At 34.4% G+C, this 19,586-nt stretch overlaps 1 protein-coding gene across 1 annotated transcript in view; it reads right to left on the bottom strand.

The window, feature by feature from the left end:
* Positions 1-227: 227 nt before the first annotated feature.
* Positions 228-19,586, bottom strand: part of ODF2L (outer dense fiber of sperm tails 2 like) — a 40,358-nt gene continuing 20,999 nt past the window's right edge. The window contains 8 exon segments of the mRNA XM_070362069.1: positions 228-1,196; positions 3,445-3,570; positions 5,883-6,045; positions 6,128-6,213; positions 8,321-8,509; positions 10,699-10,797; positions 12,072-12,182; positions 18,850-18,985. Coding sequence (XP_070218170.1) covers positions 1,068-1,196; positions 3,445-3,570; positions 5,883-6,045; positions 6,128-6,213; positions 8,321-8,509; positions 10,699-10,797; positions 12,072-12,182; positions 18,850-18,985 — 1,039 coding nt within the window. The 3' untranslated portion in view covers positions 228-1,067.

Genomic DNA, 19,586 nt, shown 5'->3' with positions numbered 1-19,586 from the left:
AGTACACAACTTGCTGCTTTGAATGATCATTTGAGACCTGAGTGTCCTTTAAATAAACACCTCTCAAGTCATTCTCTGAGAGGAGTCACTATTACTTGATTCTTTGTCAATTATATCTGTCCCCTTGTAGAGTATCCTGACTTGACACATAGGGTAGGAGATTAGAGAGAACATCTTCTTGGTGTCTCTTCTACTCCATTCCAATAACAAAGATCTCACACTAAAGCTTCTTGGTATTAAAAGTGTTTATTTTGATCATCCCATGTGAGTTGGCCATGGGAAGGGGTAGGAAAAATCACTCCTCTTTAATCTCTCAGTTAACTCAGGGGTTTCAGAATGTCTACACTAATAATATCAATCACTAACATAAGATGAACAAAAAGAGACTATAAATTCACAGGAGAGACTAAAGACCTATTCTTTATAAAGAATGCATACCACCGTGTTTTCATCTGTCACTGTCAGCTGGCATTTAATAAAGCCATGACTTAAAATTCTATATTTAAAACCTGACAGAAATTATAATGGCATTTTAGCATATATTTGAAACAATATTAAGTACACTGAGACATTTGGCAACTTTAGAAAGTATGCAATTATATCATTATTAAAAATAATATTCAGAGTATTTTCTTTTATTATATTAATATATACACATATAGCACTATATAATGTAAAACAATTACATACATTATTTAAAATCATGTATTTGGCTTATAATTGGCCAAGGTTTATTACAAATTCATTTGAATGGTGGCTATAGTCACAAAGAATGATTCTAGCTTCTTTTCTGTGTATAAAATATTCTAGAAACCAAAATAAATTAAATAGATATTAACCAGAGTTAAGTGAAGACTATCCAGCAAAAAAGGAATACTAACATGTATCTTGTTTTAAAATTTCAATTGGATAATAAATTATGTTTCAAAAATCTTTACATAAAAGCTTAATAGCACCACTCATAAATCATAAAGTATAGCAACAGATAACATATTTATTTAATTTTTACCTAATTACTTTTTACTCATAGTAAAAATCTATTGTTTATAGAAAGTAAAGCCAAAAATTTATCCAAACATTGTTACATAAGAGGTTTTAAGAAACTGTAAATAATTCTTAATACTCTCATTTTGATTCTCTGACTTTTCAAGACTATGTTGTATTTCTTTCAAACATACTTCCTGATGTTGTGCTTTCTAAATAAAAAAAAGAAATAAAAATAGTTAATAATGACATTAATATCAAAGGATAGTCATAATATAAAAATTTATATACACACTAATTGAATACATGGTTTTTAATTTTTTAAAAGAAAAAACTTTAGAGCTCACTTTTCTTTAAAATCTAGAATAGAGCACACACATGGTTGATCTCTGTGACAGTTTGTTGTAATACACACCCACTTCGCTCCAAATTATTATATATTTTATATGATTAACTTAAATAGATTTTACTTAAAACTGTCACAATTTCTATTACATTTAACATGGCATATTTTAATACTAGTTTTTGTCATTTTCTTTGCCTAAAAGGCTGACTACTTTTGCTATCTTAAAATAGCAAAACTATTTTTGCTGTCTATAAACTAGACAGAATTCTAGTTTTGATAATATGAACATTTTATTTTTGGAATCTTTTAAAAACAAAATGAACTCAATATCATATGTGGTCTTTGAGGAAAACATTTAAAATGTAACGTATTTTTAAAATATTCAGTTGTGTGTAAATTCCCAAATAGATCTGTTCACTGAAAATATTTTAGATAGACAGGCTACAAATATCACCTACCTTCCAACTAAAATGTAGGAACCATGAGAAGAAAAATCTTTTATATCCTTCCTACCAGGTGTTCAATGACACCAGATACCTTCTGAAACTGAGCAATGCCCCCAAGGAAAGTATAGTGGGTGGTATAAAACAACTCGCCAGGCTGAAGTCTACAAAGTCATAGAATGACTATAATGGATCTTTGAGAAACATTGATTTTACTCAACACCTTGGAGGGAAAAATATTAATACAAATACACATAAGGTAGAATGCAAAATGAACATAGATTTTAAAATGTAAGTATATAATATATTCCAAAGACATTTCAGGCTTCTTGATCTAGAGTAGGCCGCTGAGGGTCACCCTTGGGTCTGCGTATCTATTCCCTCTCTCTCCCCCTGAACCACTGGGCAGAAAATCTGAAGAGGCCTGCTGCTGTGGGGCGGGCACTATGGAAGACAGCAGCATACAATTAACTATGAGACAGCCTCTCAGGGTGCTTACAATTCAGATGGAGCTAAGGCGTGTGTATAAAACAAGTATCTGAAACTGCCAACTGAACTGCTCCCGGGAAGGGACAGAAATAAACCCATTTTTCAGCAATGTCTTAATCCAAGGTCAGAATTCTAAATTTTTACCACTGTAAAAATCATCAAGCTTAACTAAACATCAGATCTTAAATTTACTTATTTTAGCAGCTTTAACCAAGTACTAGGAATATTATAACACACATACCTTATTTTAATATACTCATTTTTTAGAAGTTTCAATTACACACAGAATATCGCACATTTTACAATATAACAGAAACTCTGACAGTGACTAAAAAATATTCTGAAATAAAGCGAAGGCCTGTGCTAAACTAAAGATGAGAAATGTTTTGTTCTGATTAAATTGCCATGAAACTTTTGATGGTAATAAAATTAAACTAATAATGATGGCTAAAATATCTAACTTTTGAACCTTTCAGGTTTTCAATGGTCTACATTCTTAGGAATGAAAAAATAGTTATCATGGAGTCTGGCTCCTGGAAAAAATAAAAGTATTATTATTTCCTATGTCACTGTTTAGTAGATAATTTTCAACTAAGTCAATCACAACTTGTGCTAGTTTTCATAGTATATTACACCAACCATTTCATGAATAGTTAGGAGAAAACATTAGAAGACTAACTAAACATAGCCAATTTGGTATTTTCATTTTATGACTGAGTAGACCCAAGCATCCACCTCATAAGCAGATATAACTAAAACATCTAAATCATCAACTTATAACTTCCTAAAATATAATATTCATTATTTAATACTATCAAAATCTATCATAGTGTTTATCTTAAAAATGAAAAATTCATAATAGAAAGAAAACAAGTAAATGATATTTGTAACTTTCATTAAGCATCTGTCATGTAAAAATAATATGCAGAGAAAGGGCCTGATGAGACTTTGGGGGAAATGTAATAGAAGCTACCAAGGATACAGGATAATAATTCCTTGGCCAAATGCTGACATTTTTATTTTTATGATTTATATTATTTGTTACTTTTAGTACTATTAGTAAAGTAATAGCCTTGATTCCCTTCACTTTGTATGTTAACTGTTTAACTAAAACTCCATGCTAAGAATGTTAAATGCTCACTTATTTTTAATGAAAATACATTAAGCCATACTAATACTTACGCTGTTCATTTTGCAAACAAGTTGATTTTGTTCTTCATTTTTCTTTCTAAGCTCATTTTCCAGATCTACTATTTTGACTTGTAAAGCCTTTTCTCTAGATGACATTTTCTCTATTTCTTCAGAAACCTGTAATTTTAATTGAAAGAATAAAAGAGCTAAATGTGCTTTCTTTAAGATATAATTTAAAGCCTTGACATAATTATACTGTATCTCTTCTTTCCAAATAGATATTATTTGGATATTAGACAACTTAACTACAAAGTGTTTAAGGGTGTTCTATCTTGAGAAACACATATAGCATAAGCATGCATTCTCCTGTTTGGTATGGAAGTATCTGAAAAAGTAGCTTGAAGTGGAAGACGTGTATATATTACCACAGATGTGACGTAGGCAGGTTTTCCCCAATACTATATTTCCACAATCTGCTGAGATTAACTGCCATGTTTTTACAGTATTTATCATGGCATCCAAAGTGGTGGTGGGACATAGAAAGTTCACAATCGATGCTGATTATAGACTTGGATGGAGAGAATTGGGGGCAGGGTAGATGATATTCACACACACACACACACACACACACACACACACACACACACACTAGATTGGTTTTTCATTCATTCACTTCCAAAATGGTCTGAATTTGAGTTTTCGTATTTCTCTGATGGTTTATTTCAGCAGAAAGTCTAGCTTAGCGATGTTATCCAAGGATTCAGATACATGGGAACCTATTTGCAGGAAAGGTGAGTTGGAACCACAAGAATGAAAGTGGAGGCAGAGACTAGTTCAGGAGCAAGGAGCTAGTATGAGGACTGTCCTCTAACCTAACTCCCACGGACTAAGTTCTAAGTTATTATAAAGTTATTTACAAAGATTTCTTGTGCACAAATTCCAAGGGTGATTGTGAGAGAAGAATTCTAACAGCATTTGAAGCTTTGGGAGAAAGAGCCCCCAGGACAAGTACCCATGTCCTTTACAATGCCCTGCAGTGTGGACAACAGTGACAGGGCAGTGACGGCACTCTTCACGCGGCAGTAGCTCCACATTTCACCGCAGCAGGAAGGAAAGGAGAGGGCAGACACATCTCTGAGGACTCTAAATACTTCTGAGAAGAAATCTGACAGCATCCAGCATTTCCAAGGTTCATGTAGTCTGAACCCAGGCTAAAGTCACTTCTCCTCCCACAGGCTGGGACTGAGAAACCTGGATTACATTTCTATCATTGGCAGTACATTTTACTACTCAGCTTTCATTCAACGATACGTCTTTCAAAGTCAACTTGAATAGCTTTCCCAGAGGTTAAAAAATACCAAAATATATCTGTGTGACACTTAAGAGTTCAAGGGTATCAGAAGTTCTCTCACTCTTGTGGAATTGCCTTTAACAGGATTGCGAAAGACCACAGGTGGAAGAGTTCAGAGAGACATTCAAAGTCTGGTGTTGGACATGTAAAGCCTGAGTTGCCTAAAAATGTTAAGAGGAGATAAATAGCAGAGCATACGAATTTAGATGTCAGGAAATAAAGAAGTCTGTGGCAGAGATATACTTCTGAGAGTCATCAGGGTATAGACAATCTCTTTCCAGTGTCATTCAATCCTATGAGGAAACTCATCTTCCCCATTTTACCAATTAAGAAACTAAAGTTTGGAAAGTAGCTTGCCCTGGGTTGGGATATAATGTGTCAGGGCCAGAATTAAAATCCACCTCTTGTGAATTCCAAAGCCCACGTTGTGTCTTTCAAGATTACATTTTCAAATTATTTGATAAATTTACCTCTTCTTTGAGATCTTCCTGAATCATTTCTCCACATCTCCAGATTGAACTAATCCACCTGGCAGTGCCCCTTGTGTCTTCCCTACATTGTAGCAACTACTTGCTGGATGATACTATCTGTTCACACGTTGTTTCCCTACTGAACTGTGAGTGTCCTGAGAGCTGAGGCCAGTTCTTACTCATCTGTGTATCAGAAGCACTAACAGAATGCTTCTCAACAGACAGTGAGATATTTATTAAATGCTTATCATATGGATTTAACTGGAAATTAATTCTTGTCCATATTTATTTTTACAACATTTGCCAAAAGGGAGTTGAGCTTTATAGCTCACTGAATCTCAATCAAAACCAAAAGGTTCAGTAACTTGCATATTTGCTTTGGTTTCATTTAAAAAAAAGAAGGGCGATTCCTATAAAGTGTTTTCCATTCCTGCCCTTTACCCTGCCACATCACCATTTATTTAGTGAAGTAACTCCAGACCAGTAACATATCTGTTTAGCTCCAAAAGGGAAAAGTAGATAAAAAACAAAAATGTAAGTGCTCCCTTCACCCTGTCATCAGGATAAAAACAATAACTGTAGGTTTGGCAAGATGAGATATCGTCTGTTTAAAAAGATGACTCTTTGGTAATCTAATTAAAATGTTTCTAAATAAAGGCCATCTGTACCTTTTGTCTTCCTTCTTCTAAAGCAGCTTCCAGCTGTCTGGCCAGTGCTGTATATTCTGCAGATTTCTCTTTAAATTTAAGATTGCTGTGCTTAAGACATTCTTCTTGGTTTGCCAGCTTCTTTTCAAGCTCTTTATTTTCTGCATCCATCTGTTCTAATTTTCTTTTTACAGAAGACATATATTTTAAAATTATAGTGTGTAGAAAAAAATGTAATACCAACTTTAAGTCAATTTAATACTTACTGTTTAAGGTTTTCACACTTTAACTGAATAAGATAATTTTCCTCTTCCAGAGAAAGCTTTGTCAGAAGATTATGATTTTCGTCAACCTAAAAGAGAAAAAAGTTTTCTTGGTTATTTTCTTCATAAGTGACTTCCAGAGAAATCTACATAGTTTACTGCTAGAACAATTATAAAAAAGAAGATGGTATAAATATTATTACCCCTACACAGAGAGACACCAAGAAATATTACATTGTTAAAAAACAAATTCTTAAATTCCTGGATTTTTTTAAAAAACTATTGTTGCCTCATGGAAAATTATTTACTAAAATTGTTACTGAAAGATGGCAATTAAAACATTCTGAGTAATGTTTTATTGCAAAAGAACATGTATTTTGTTAAGTAAATGTGAAGATTTTAAACAGTAACCTCCTATTGTTGGATACTTAGGATTACTCTTACAGTTTTCTGATAATCACCTACAGACAGTGATTAATAATTGAATATCTGTGAAGTTGTAACTATTGAATAAAAAACATATTTGTGAGAAGCAAAACAAAACAGATAAGCAAATCAACCAAAGATACACTTGCCTACACCAAAACAATATTTTTCCCACTGCTTGACCCAGAGGGAGGGTATGGGGAGGGAGGAGGGAGGAGGGTTCAGGATGGGGAACACAGGTATACCTGTGGCGGATTCATTTTGATATTTGGCAAAACTAATACAATATTGTAAAATTTAAAAAATAAAGTAAAATTTAAAAAATAAATAAATAAATAAAAGCTAAAAACAGGACTATCATATGACCCAGCCATCCACTCCTGGGCCTATATCCAGAGAACATTATCATTTGAAAATATACATGCACCCCTACATTCACAGCAGCACTAGTTATAATAACCAAGTCGTGGAAGCAACCTAATTAAGGGTCCATTGATAGATGAATGAATAAAGAAGATATACTAAGTATATACAATGAAATATTACTCAGGCATTAAAAAATGAAATAATGCCACTTGCAGCATTATGGATGGACCTAGAGATTATGATACTAAATGAAGTAAGTCAAACAGAAGGAAGACAAATATCATATAATATATGTGGAATCTAAAAAAAATAATAGAAATTAATTTATTTACAAAGCAGAAATAGACTCACAGACACAGAAAACAAACTTATGATTATCAAAGGGGAAGTGGGGGAGAAGAATAAATTAGGATTATGGTTTAAACATACACACTACTATATATAAACTAGATAACAAGGATCTGCTATATAATGTGTGGAACTATCTCTCTCTCTGTCTATATCTATATCTATCTATCTATATATATATATACACATATATGAGAAACTAACACATTGTGAATCAACTGTATTTCAATAAAAATTTAAAAATAAAAATAAAACCCTTTAGACCTTTGACCTTCAAAAAAAATTTTTAAAAAAAAGCTACATTTAAATAATGCAGTCTTGAAAAAAAATTTTTTCTCATATTTCAGTTAGTGTGATTTGACACTTTCCTAGAAAGATCTCTTCTCAGAGATAAACTCAGCAAAGTTTTGTTTGAGTTCTTTTAAAAAGAGGATGATTTTCAATATTAAATCCAGATTAATTTGGAAGATAGGGAATTCTTCCTAAAATTATTTTGCAAATAAAAAGATGTGCCACCACCTTTGGATATGCTTCTTTGAAAAAAAAGATTAAAAAATATTTATTAAGTGTTTACTATGTTAGGCATTTAATTAAGAGACGGCTATATGAAACCCATGATCTCTCTCTTCTGATGCAGTGAAAAAGTATATGTTTAAAAAATTGAGAATAATCCAAATAAACTTGCACATAATTCTAACAGAAATAAATTCTAATTTTTATATGGTAAATTTCAATAATTTATCTTATCCTGACATCAAAAATATACATGTAAGCATAGCTTTGCTCCTTCTCTCATGCTATTACTATCCTCAAATGTTTAAATACAGATTTGTATGAATAAACTAAAAATTAGCAATTTTAACTACCATTTTTCATTATAAAATACTAACAAGAAGAGTTTACAAAATAATCACAGTATTCACAAGAAACTGACATTTTATCAACTTATTTAGATAAGAGTAAAATAATCAACCCCTGACAGGAGTGCCCTCAACTGGCGAAATTATTCCAAAGCATTTAACACATCTAACGAAAATCAAAATGATGGCTGGACACCTGGCCCTGAAGCTCCCTAACGGTGTGTGCCTGGTCTGCACACTTCCCCTTGTGGTGCTGCAGACTCTCCTGACACTCCTGAAGCCTCTGTTCCACCGCCGTCAAGGAACCGCGGACACGTTCTAACTCCTTCAGATGAGACTCCATCTGGCCTCTCATCTGAGTTGTAGCATTAGGGAAATAAGTGCAAGATCACACATTCAGCATCCATGTTTTTACTATCTTAAATACTACATATGCCTGTAATATAATAAATATTTTAGGTATAAGAGTTTATAAAAAGAGATTTAACCAAATAAATAAGAATAAACTTTAAGTTTGACTGTGCTAAATAAGAATGAAAAGTGAAACTTTCTCAGTCATATCTGACTTTTTATGACCCCACAGACTGCCGCCAGGCTCCTCTGTCCATGGAATTCTCCAGGCACATTCTGCCAATCCCTTCCCCAGGGGATCTACTCGACCCAGGGATTGAACCTGAGACTCCTGCATGACAGGTTAATTCTTTACCATCTGAGCCACCAGGGAAGCCCACCCGTTAAATTAGAATATAGAACACAAAAGTAGGTTGGACTTTAATTAGTGTACAAAAAGTTTGTTGAGTAAATGAATATGGTGATATTAGCTTGCAGGGCAAATGTTTAAATTACTTAGGAAAGTAAACTTTTGACACTGTCCTGTCATTATATGCAAGCACAGACATTACTAAGAAAGCTGGTACAGTAGTCTTCTGCTGTCCAGCCATCAGTCTGAAGTAACTATAGAATTTTGTCCAAAATTTGGTAACTCAGATATTTTGAATAAAGCAGCCTTGCTGCACTCAGCTTAGTCAGAATTAGTGAGGTTTGCTGTATGTAAATTCAAAATACCTAATATCAGTAGTATTCAGGAGACTATAATTTGATCATTAATGTTACTATGTTACTAAGAATAAATCTAACTGTACCTATATTATCTCTGGGCTGCTACAATTCCTCACGGTGGCACTTTTGTAGAGATGTGACAAGAAGCAACCATAAAAATTGCTTGAACTGATAATTTAGAGGAAATAACAAGACACAGGGCACCTGGGATGTTCATAGGGAAGAAAAACAAAAGCTAGACTTTTCCCCAAGACAGGGAATACCGAGAGCTACTATGCAACATCAGGCCTTCTGGACGACAAATGATAAAATTAGAAAAATGCCTGCCTCTGGGTCCCCAAACATCTAAGAGCCCATGACAAAGACAAGAAACTTAAAACAGTGGACAAGAAAAAGGAAGCATGGACAAGAAAAAGGAAGCATTTCACTTTAAAAAATAGCTTATCTGGTTTAATACCAGTAAGAAAACACTGTGACCTCATAGTATCTGAAAACCCTGCACAGGCTCCAGCCTCTTCAGCCTTTTGAACAGGTTTTCTAAAATGGACTTTTATTTATAAAAGTTGCCTATAAAAGAGGAGGCATTTGCATTGGTATGTCTCATGAGAAAAAGTAACCAAGAGGTATGAAATGATTTCTTCTGTGGTCTACTAAAAATAGGTGAAAAGTAGTAAGTTGCACATCTGATGGGCTACCTTTCTCTCTTTTAACCAGCAGAGAAGCCTGCTCTGACTGACCTCTTCTTCACACTGGTGTCTTACTCAGACTTCTCAATTCCAAGATGTGGGGACAACCCAGAGACAGTCACCTTATTACACTCAACTAACCAGTAACATCCCATGACCTCCCTAGCTGGGAGTCAGGGATGTCAGCGTCCTAAAAGTTTCACTGCTTCCTTACCAAAAGCAATGTGAGAAGACCCAAAAAAGGATGCGATTTCATTTAAAAACTTAAAAATATTCACAAAAACATCATAACTTGCCAACACTGACCTTCCCCTCATTCTTTTGCAATAGGGTGAAAAAAAAAGGAAATGATTTTGTTTTGGGGGAAAAAAAAAAGAAAAGGGTTCTTTTTGCTTTTAATGTTACTTTTCTTCCAAAAAAGCATTTAGAAGAGAATATTTTGTTTTTTTACACAAAAGATTTAGTATCAGAATAAAAAAGGTGAGATTAAAAATGAAAGATAGTCAACTTTGCATGAAGCTCAGTGATAACCATTTTTTGATGCTACTTAAGTCTCCTCTTGTATCAGAAAAATTAAACATTTATGTTATTTTTTAAATATTTAGGAAAAAATTTTAAAATATATTAACACATTTCAGGTCTGGAAGACACATTACTTACTTAGAAAACAAATTGCCACAGAAATCGAGAACAGATAATTCCTAAGTCTAAACTAAAGAAAATGAAAGAATTTATATAAAATTTATATAAAAGAATTCATATAAAATTCATACAGTACAAAACATAAATAAAACATTTTATTATTTAAAATGTCAAACTAACCTTTTTAATTTTTTATTTTTGTTTTTTTTGTTATTAGGCTATTTTCTTGTAGCAAATTTTTGCATCTGCTTTTTACCATTTCAGCTGCTTCTTGCACCTTTTGTATCTGAAAATAAAATATATTACAGTAATATGCATTATTTTCTTATTAGGACCATTATATGAAATAAAAAGCTAAAACTGTGAATTTAAATTTTAAAATTTCTATTTTAAACCCATTATCATTACCCTATTAGTACCATCAGTATGTTTATCTAATGTTATTCCTTCTTTAAATACAAGAATCACTCAGTGCTCTACTCTAATCCATAATCCTTGTGTGATTTACCTGTCTTTTCCCATAATACTTCTAGAATCTTCACCTGAGCTCTGAACTTTAGAGAGAGACCTTCATTAGCAGGTCAATGTAACTTTAAAGAATTGGTCTCTGGTCCAAACTAGCTCCCAAAGCAACTATTTCACTCTACACATCAAAATCTGTTAAATAAAAAACAAAAAACCTAAGCACTTTTTACAAGACCCAGAGCCAAGAATATACTCATTCACAGTATTCTTCATGGAGGGTTAAATCAGAACAACCAGCTGGAAGACCCAGATGATATTTTCAGTGAGGCATCACACAGTCCATCACAGCCTCCACTCTTAGCTCTAGCAGGGATAACTGGAATATTCTAACTGAATTTTAGTCTCAACTCCAGTTTCCCATCTAAACCATGGGAATGGAGTCCTTCCTACTTACCTACATTATTTCCCTCCTTCAGCTTTAACCTTTAGTTCATTATCCTTCGATTCAAACACTCTCCTTCATGAAAATAAGGTCCTTGTTGACCAATTTGTTACCCATCATTCAAGGACCTGCATATGTCTCATCTTTCAAATGAAGTTTTTCTTAAATACTGTATTTCTAAATCGTAAGCTTTTCTATAAATTACCAATTAACACATGCTCTATTCAATACATATGTTCTTTTCCAGGTATTTCATGAGAATAAATCTGAATTATACTTTATTAAGATGCAAAGAGGAAATATTGTGCTTTAATGACCCTTGAATGGAGTCATTATTCTAAATCAATACCATTAACAATACAAGATGACAAATATAACTAAAATTAACTAACAAGATTACTATAAGTTCCATTACACCTATGCAATTAATTTTAGATCACTTTTAGGAATATCCAATATAAACAGCGCATTCAAATTAGGAATAAGAGGAATCATTTTATGAATTTGGGACCTTAAGAAATATTTTGAGATAAATCATATTTTATCACAATAACTCCACCTTTCCTCAGTTCTGCTTTTTTAAACCATAAACAAATACAGTGTTTAAATTATCTACCAAGTTTAACAAACATTAAAATAAATGCAATGGTTACCTGAGTTTTATAAACTTCAATAAGGGTTTTCTGTTGTTTTTCTACTTCTTGCAATTCTAAGAGTTCATTTTCAACAGAGGCAATCTCATCCTTCAAAGTAGCAAGTGTAGTCTATTAAGGAATATATAAATAGATTTTATAAATCATTAGAATTCATTTGTACTTTGATGCATTAAAAATTAATTCATTTATCAACGAAGCTAATAAAATTAACTTATTTCTGACTGCATATAATTACCATTAAAATTAAGAATTTCAAAAAGTTATTTATTAAAAACATATTTTTAAACTTTAAAAATGTATTGACATAAAAGACTTGAACAATAGAAAGCCCACTTTCCTGGAAGGGAGACTCAATACTATTGACATATCAGTTTTTTACAAATCAATACAACTTTACTATAATTACAACCAAAACAGTTGAGGGGAAGAGGAATATGAGAAAATTAACTTAAAATTCATGTGGAAAAATAGAAGAGACTAATAAAAATTTTAAAGGATACTAAGTAGAGAATCTCAGTACTTATTACATATTAAAATGTATGCTGTTGTTCAGTGACCAAGTTGTGTCTGACCCCTCTCTATATAATACAGGGGTCTATGGAATAGAAAAAAAAATACATTAAGATTATATTTATTATATGACAAAGATTGGATTTTTAAATAAACGGGGAAAATATGGATCACCATAATGGTAATAAGAAAATCATTCATTAGGAAAAAACAGGTTAACAATACACCTTCAGCAAACATGATTTTTACATTGGTCAATTATACATTTATTTTAATGTGTTAAATATTAAAAAAAATTAAGCTTACACTTTTTTTCACAGAAGATTCAGGTAAAATCTGATTTAATTTTAGAATAGTAAAAACCTAACTAAGCATAAAATCAAAAGACGATATCAAGAACTGTAAGAGTCTGAAATTTTTACCCTCCAAGACTACCAGTTAGCCTAGCATAGTCTCATGGATACTAGCAGAAGACACAAGACTCCTGGGTGAGTCTTATATCAGTGTTTGTGTTAGTTTCCTAAGCCTCACTTCCTCCAAAGCAATACCAAGAGGGCTGATGACACCTGTACACATAGGGAGACACACAGAGAAGCAACTCCAAATTTAGGGAACCCAAATCTTTTATAACAGGCAGTAAGCCTGTTTGGTAGAAGGAAACACTACTATCTTCCAAGGATGTTCGCTATACAAACATCCTTGAAAAGATAAGTCTGTTTCTGGATCATAGTCAGTATGCTGCTCCCAAGATGTGCAGAAATGTGAGAGACTCCAAAAGGAAGCTGTAAAGGGAAAAAAAAATATATATATATATATATATATATATATACATACACACACATACACATATACATACATAGGTTCATGTGTATCTCCAAAATTTCAGAGCCCCTCAAAGTATTAAACAGGCTAACAAAATGTGCAATAAAGTAAAGGATTATGACAAAAGATTAATATCCTAATATAGAGAGAACCCTTATATAATAATTTTGAAAAAAAAAAGACATGTAAAGGATAATTAGTAGGTAATTCCAAAAGGCAGAAATGTAAATGATGAAAAATACATGAAAAAAATATCCTGACCAGTTATTACAAATGCCCTAAGCACTGGATATAGTCTTTTAGTAGTGAACATAAAAAGCAAAAACCCCTTCCATCATGAGCTTAATGTACTCCATGTATAGACAGACAAAAACAAGGAGTATACAGACAAAGAAAACAACAACAAGATGAAAGATATATCATACATGATAGCAAGATAGTAAGGACAAGATGAGAACGGGCTACCAGGAAGGCCTCCTGAAAAAGAGACTCTGGAGTAAACACCAAAAGGATGTGCTGCCCTTTGAGGGAAGAGGCCATAGTGGGAGAAAACCTGGTCAGTTAGAGGAAAACAGAAAGAAGGCCAATGTAGCAGAAAGCAAGAAAAAGGGAAGTGTGGAAGAAGATAAGGTCAGAGAGGCAATGTCAGAGGTCAGATAGTATAATGCCTTGTAGATGTTTACTCTATTAACCAAGAGCAGTGGCATGGTCTGAAGATGACTTACATTTTTATAGGAACTACTCTACTATTACCAACCGAGAGCCAGACATCCTGGAATGTGAAGTAAAGTGGGCCTTAGAAAGCATCACTACAAACAAAGCTAGTGGAGGTGATGGAATTCCAGTTGAGCTATTCCAAATCCTGAAAGATGATGCTGTGAAAGTGCTGCACTCAATATGCCAGCAAATTTGGAAAACTCAGCAGTGGCCACAGGACTGGAAAAGGTCAGTTTTCATTCCAATCCCAAAGAAAGGCAATGACAAAGAATGCTCAAACTACCGCACAATTGCACTCATCTCACACACTAGTAAAGTGATGCTCAAAATTCTCCAAGCCAGGCTTCAGCAATATGTGAATCGTGAACTTCCAGATGTTCAAGCTGGTTTTAGAAAAGGCAGAGGAACCAGAGATCAAATTGCCAACATCCGCTGGATCATGGAAAAAGCAAGAGAGTTCCAGAAAAACATCTATTTCTGCTTTATTGACTATGCCAAAGCCTTTGACTGTGTGGATCACAATAAACTGTGGAAAATTCTGAAAGAGATGGGAATACCAGACCACCTCACCTGCCTCTTGAGAAATCTGTATGCAGGTCAAGAAGCAACAGTTAGAACTGGACATGGAACAACAGACTGGTTCCAAACAGGAAAAGGATACGTCAAGGCTATATATTGTCACATCCTGCTTATTTAACTTATATGCAGAGTACATCATGAGAAGCGCTGGGCTGGAAGAAGCACAAGCTGGAATCAAGATGGCCGGGAGAAATATCAATAACCTCAGATATGCAGATGACACCACCCTTATGGCAGAAAGTGAAGAGGAACTAAAAAGCCTCTTGATAAAAGTGAAAGAGGAGAGTGAAAAAGTTGGCTTAAAGCTCAACATTCAGAAAACAAAGATCATGGCATCTGGTCCCATCACTTCATGGCAAATAGATGGGGAAACAGTGTCAGACTTTATTTTTTTGGGCTCCAAAATCAGTGCAGATGGTGACTGCAGTCATGAAATTAAAAGACGCTTACTCCTTGGAGGGAAAGTTATGACCAACCTAGATAGCATATTCAAAAGCAGAGACATTACTTTTCCAACAAAGGTCCGTCTAGTCAAGGCTATGGGTTTTTCCAGTGGTCATGTATGGATGTGAGAGTTGGACTGTGAAGAAGGCTGAGCACCAAAGAATTGATGCTTTTGAACTGTGGTGTTGGAGAAGACTCTTGAGAGTCCCTTGGACTGCAAGGAGATCCAACCAGTCCATTCTGAAGGAGATCAGCCCTGGGTGTTCTTTGGAAGGAATGATGCTAAAGCTGAAACTCCAGTACTTTGGCCACCTCATGCGAAGAGTTGACTCATTGGAAAAGACTCTGATGCTGGGAGGGATTGGGGGCAGGAGGAAAAGGGGAGGACAGAGGATGAGATGGCTAGATGGCATCATCGACTCAATGGACGTGAGTTTGAGTGAACTCTGGGAGTTGGTGAGGGACAGGGAGGCCTGGTGTACTGCAATTCATGGGGTCACAGGGAGTCGGACACAACTGGGTGACTGAACTGACATACCTACAAAAGAATGAGACTAGAACACTTTCTAACACCGTACACAAAAATACATTCAAAATGGGTTAAAGACCTAAATGTAAGACCAGAGACTATAAAACTCTTAGAGGAAAACATAGGCACAACACTCTCCGACATAAATCTCAGCAAGAACCACTATAACCCACCTCCCAGAGTAATGGAAATAAAAACAAAAATAAACAAATGGGACCTAATTAAACTTAAAAGCTTTTGCACAACAAATGAAACTATAAGCAAGGTGAAAAGACAGCCCTCAGAATGGGAGAAATAATAGCAAACAAAACAATTGACAAAGAATTAATCTCCAAAATATACAAGCAATTCATACAGCTCAATACCAGAAAAATGAACAACCCAATCAAAAAAATGGGCAAAAAACCTAAATAAACATTTCTCTAAAGAAGACATACAGATGATTAATAAACCTAAGAAAAGATGCTCAACTTCACTCATTATTAGAAAAATGCAAATTAAAACCACAATGAGGTATCATCTCATGCCGGTCAGAATTGAATCATCAAAAAGTTCACAAACAATAAATGCTGGAGAGGTTGTAGAGAAAAGTGAACCCTCTTTCACTGTTGGTGGGAATGTAAACTAGTACAGCCACTATGGAGAACAGTGTGGAGATTTCTTAAAAAATTGCAAACAGAACTGCCATACAACCCAGCAATTCCACTGCTAGGCATACACCCAGAGGAAACAAGAACTGAAAGAGACACATTTCAGACACATCTCAGTACCCCAATGTTCACTGCAGCACTATTTACAATAGCTAGGATATGGAAGCAACCTAGATGTCCATTGGTAGATGAATGGATAAGGAAGTTGTGGTACATATACACAATGGAATATTACTCAGCTATAAAAAGGAACGTATTTGAGTCAGTTCTAATGAGGAACCTGGATGAACTAGAGCCTATTATACAGAGTGAAGCAAGTCAGAAAGAGAAAGACAAATTATACTCACACGCAAATACGTATATTAACACATGTATACAGAATTTAGAAAGATGGTACCAATGATCCTACCTGAATGGCAGCAAAGAAGACACAGATGTAAAGAACAGAATTTTGGACTCAGTGGGAGAAGGCAAGGGTGGGATGATTTGAGAGAATACCACTGAAACATGCAAATACATTACCATATGTAAAACAGATGACCAGTGCAAGTTCAAGGCATGAAGCAGGGCACCCAAAGCTGGTGTTCTGGGACAACCCAGAGGGATGGGGTGGGAAGAGAGGTGCAAAGGGATTCTGGATAGGGGGACACATGTATACCTGTGGCTGATTCATGTTGATGTACGGCAAAATCCATCACAATATTGTAAAGTAATTATCTTCCAATCAAAATAATAGGAAAAAAAAGAATTGTTCGATAAATATTGAATGAGAACTAACTATATGTCACACCTCCCCTAGGCATCCTCTGCATAAAAGATGGGAGTTTGTGAGGAAAGATTTATCCTAATTGAGGAGACTTTGGGAGGAAGGAGCATTTAAACTGAACTTTAAAGAAAAGGTAGGATTTAAATACTTGAGAAAAAAAATTCCAAACTGTAAAAATAGTAAGACTATAGGGATAGAGGAAAATATGAACAAACTGCAGGAAATAAGGAGTATTCATATTTGGCTAGAGCTCAGGATCACTTGGAGAAGGCAAGGGCACCCCACTCCAGTACTCTTGCCTGGAAAATCCCATGGAGGGAGGAACCTGGCAGGCTGCAGTCCATGAGGTCGCTAAGAGTTGGACATGACTGAGAGACTTCACTTTCACTTTTCACTTTCATGCATTGGAGAAGGAAATGGCAACCCACTCCAGTACTCTTGCCTGGAGAATCCCAGGGACGGGGGAGCTCGGTGGGCTTCCGTCTATGGGGTCGCACAGAGTCAGACACGACTGAAGCGACTTAGCAGTAGTAGCAGCAGGATCACTAGGAGGCTCCATTATCTAGTCTCCCTTGTAACTAGAGGAAGCCATAAAGTGAAAGTGAAAGTGAAAGTGAAGTAGCTCAGTCGTGTCCCACTCTTTACGACCTCATGGACTGTAGCCTACCAGGCTCCTCCCTCCATGGGATTCTCCAGGCAAGAGTACTGGAGTGGGTTGCCATTTCCTTCTCCAGGGGATCTTCCCAACTCAGGGATCGAACATGGGTCTCCCACATTGCAGGCAGACGTTTTAACCTCTGAGCCACCAGGGAAGCCCAGAGGAAGCCATATATTAATACCTAAATAAGGAGACGAATCAAATGGTATGGAACTTTCAGGAAGTCTCCATAAAGAGGAGGAAATGGGGAAAAGGGGAGAGAGAATTCATCTTTTGTTTCCCTCCATCCTGTTGTTTGAATCTTGGAAATATAATGGATGGAGCCCCATCACCCATTTGAATGGCAGGGTAGAGAGCCTAAAAGTAGCTCAGTTCTCTGATGCCACTCGGGTTTTGAACTGCCAATTTTCGCCTTTTTTTCCCCATAAACAGATTTTTTTCTGTCTTCTATTTACTGTTCTCCAAAAACAGTATTAAGGAACTGAAAATGATGTCATCCTCTTTAGTCAGGTCTCATCAGCTTATACATATCTATGAGTGGGAACTCAAATATCCTTTTTCTCAGGAAGTATAAAATCTTCTACATCTTTTCTCTGGTACATAAAAACTCAATTGTCCCTCAGATTTGATTAAGTTGGAAAATTCTTTCCAGTTATGAAGCAGCCAAAAATATACTTTCTGGTTTCAAATGGACCAAGCCTGAGGCTATATCCTACCATAACCATGACACCTAGAAATAATCTTATGTGTTAAAGTTAATGTATTTTTGGAGAATAAATAAATTCTCTTAGGTTGAGACAAAGAGATAGTTATTCAGCTTCATAAATGTTATTCAGTACTACTGAAAATAATTTTTACATGTATCTGTGTATACAACTGTAAACATTCAAATATATAAGTATTGTCCATATATATGTATGTAAAGATACAAAGATATAGTTTTAGAATTGCTTATTATAATGATATTCTAAAACTCTGAGAAACATAAAAGATAAATGATACAACTTTACTTCTAAAAATGTTGTTACTTCAAGCTACTTCTACAAAGGACTAAGTTGTCATTATACAACATGATATACATACACACAAACACATAATACCTTTAATTTTGTATTCTCAAGATTCAGAGTTTCATTTTCATATTCAATTGAGTGAAGTTTTCTAAGAATTTCTTCACATGAAATTTTTCCATGCTCTTCCATTTTCTTCAGATCTTCCAAAAGATTAATGATTTGCCTTTATAAAAACCATAGAAATTTTCATTCAAACAACATATATCTTAAGTGTACTTCTGAAGTTATTCTTTGTAAAGTACAGTTTCAAAAGTTAATCACACTCAGAACAAAGGAAATAGGAAACCATAATCTATAAGGTTACTTCTACCTGAGTAATGATTAGAAATAATTATCCATTGATGACACTAATGAAAAATTACACAATATTCCCTTGGCTAGTCAGTAAAACATCTAAACTATGATCCACAGGTAGGACTGTCTTTCTGTCATTCATACATGCATACACACATACGCACAATTTGGGGAAAGAGTTAGAGTTAAATAAAAGTATCAAGTGAGATAATAAACAATCTTTAGAAGCAAATAATACTACTTTTCAATGAAAAAATTGAAGAAAATATACAAAAAGTGAAACATTCAAAAGCAAATATATAGTTCTTTATTAACTTATTAATAATAAATAACAAAATATAAAACATACATATTTTTACTCAGATTTTCTTTGTTATGCATTTAAGACAACTTAAGGATCAATAATTTGTGAATAAAAATGCATTTTAATGGGTAATAATTTTTAATTGTATTTTTAGAGTAAGAAAAGT

The sequence above is a fragment of the Bos mutus genome, chromosome 3, assembly GCF_027580195.1.
Source record: "Bos mutus isolate GX-2022 chromosome 3, NWIPB_WYAK_1.1, whole genome shotgun sequence".
Lineage (NCBI taxonomy): Eukaryota > Metazoa > Chordata > Mammalia > Artiodactyla > Bovidae > Bos > Bos mutus.
The sequence above is the reverse complement of the archived record's forward strand: the minus strand, read 5'-3'. Positions and strand labels throughout refer to the sequence as shown.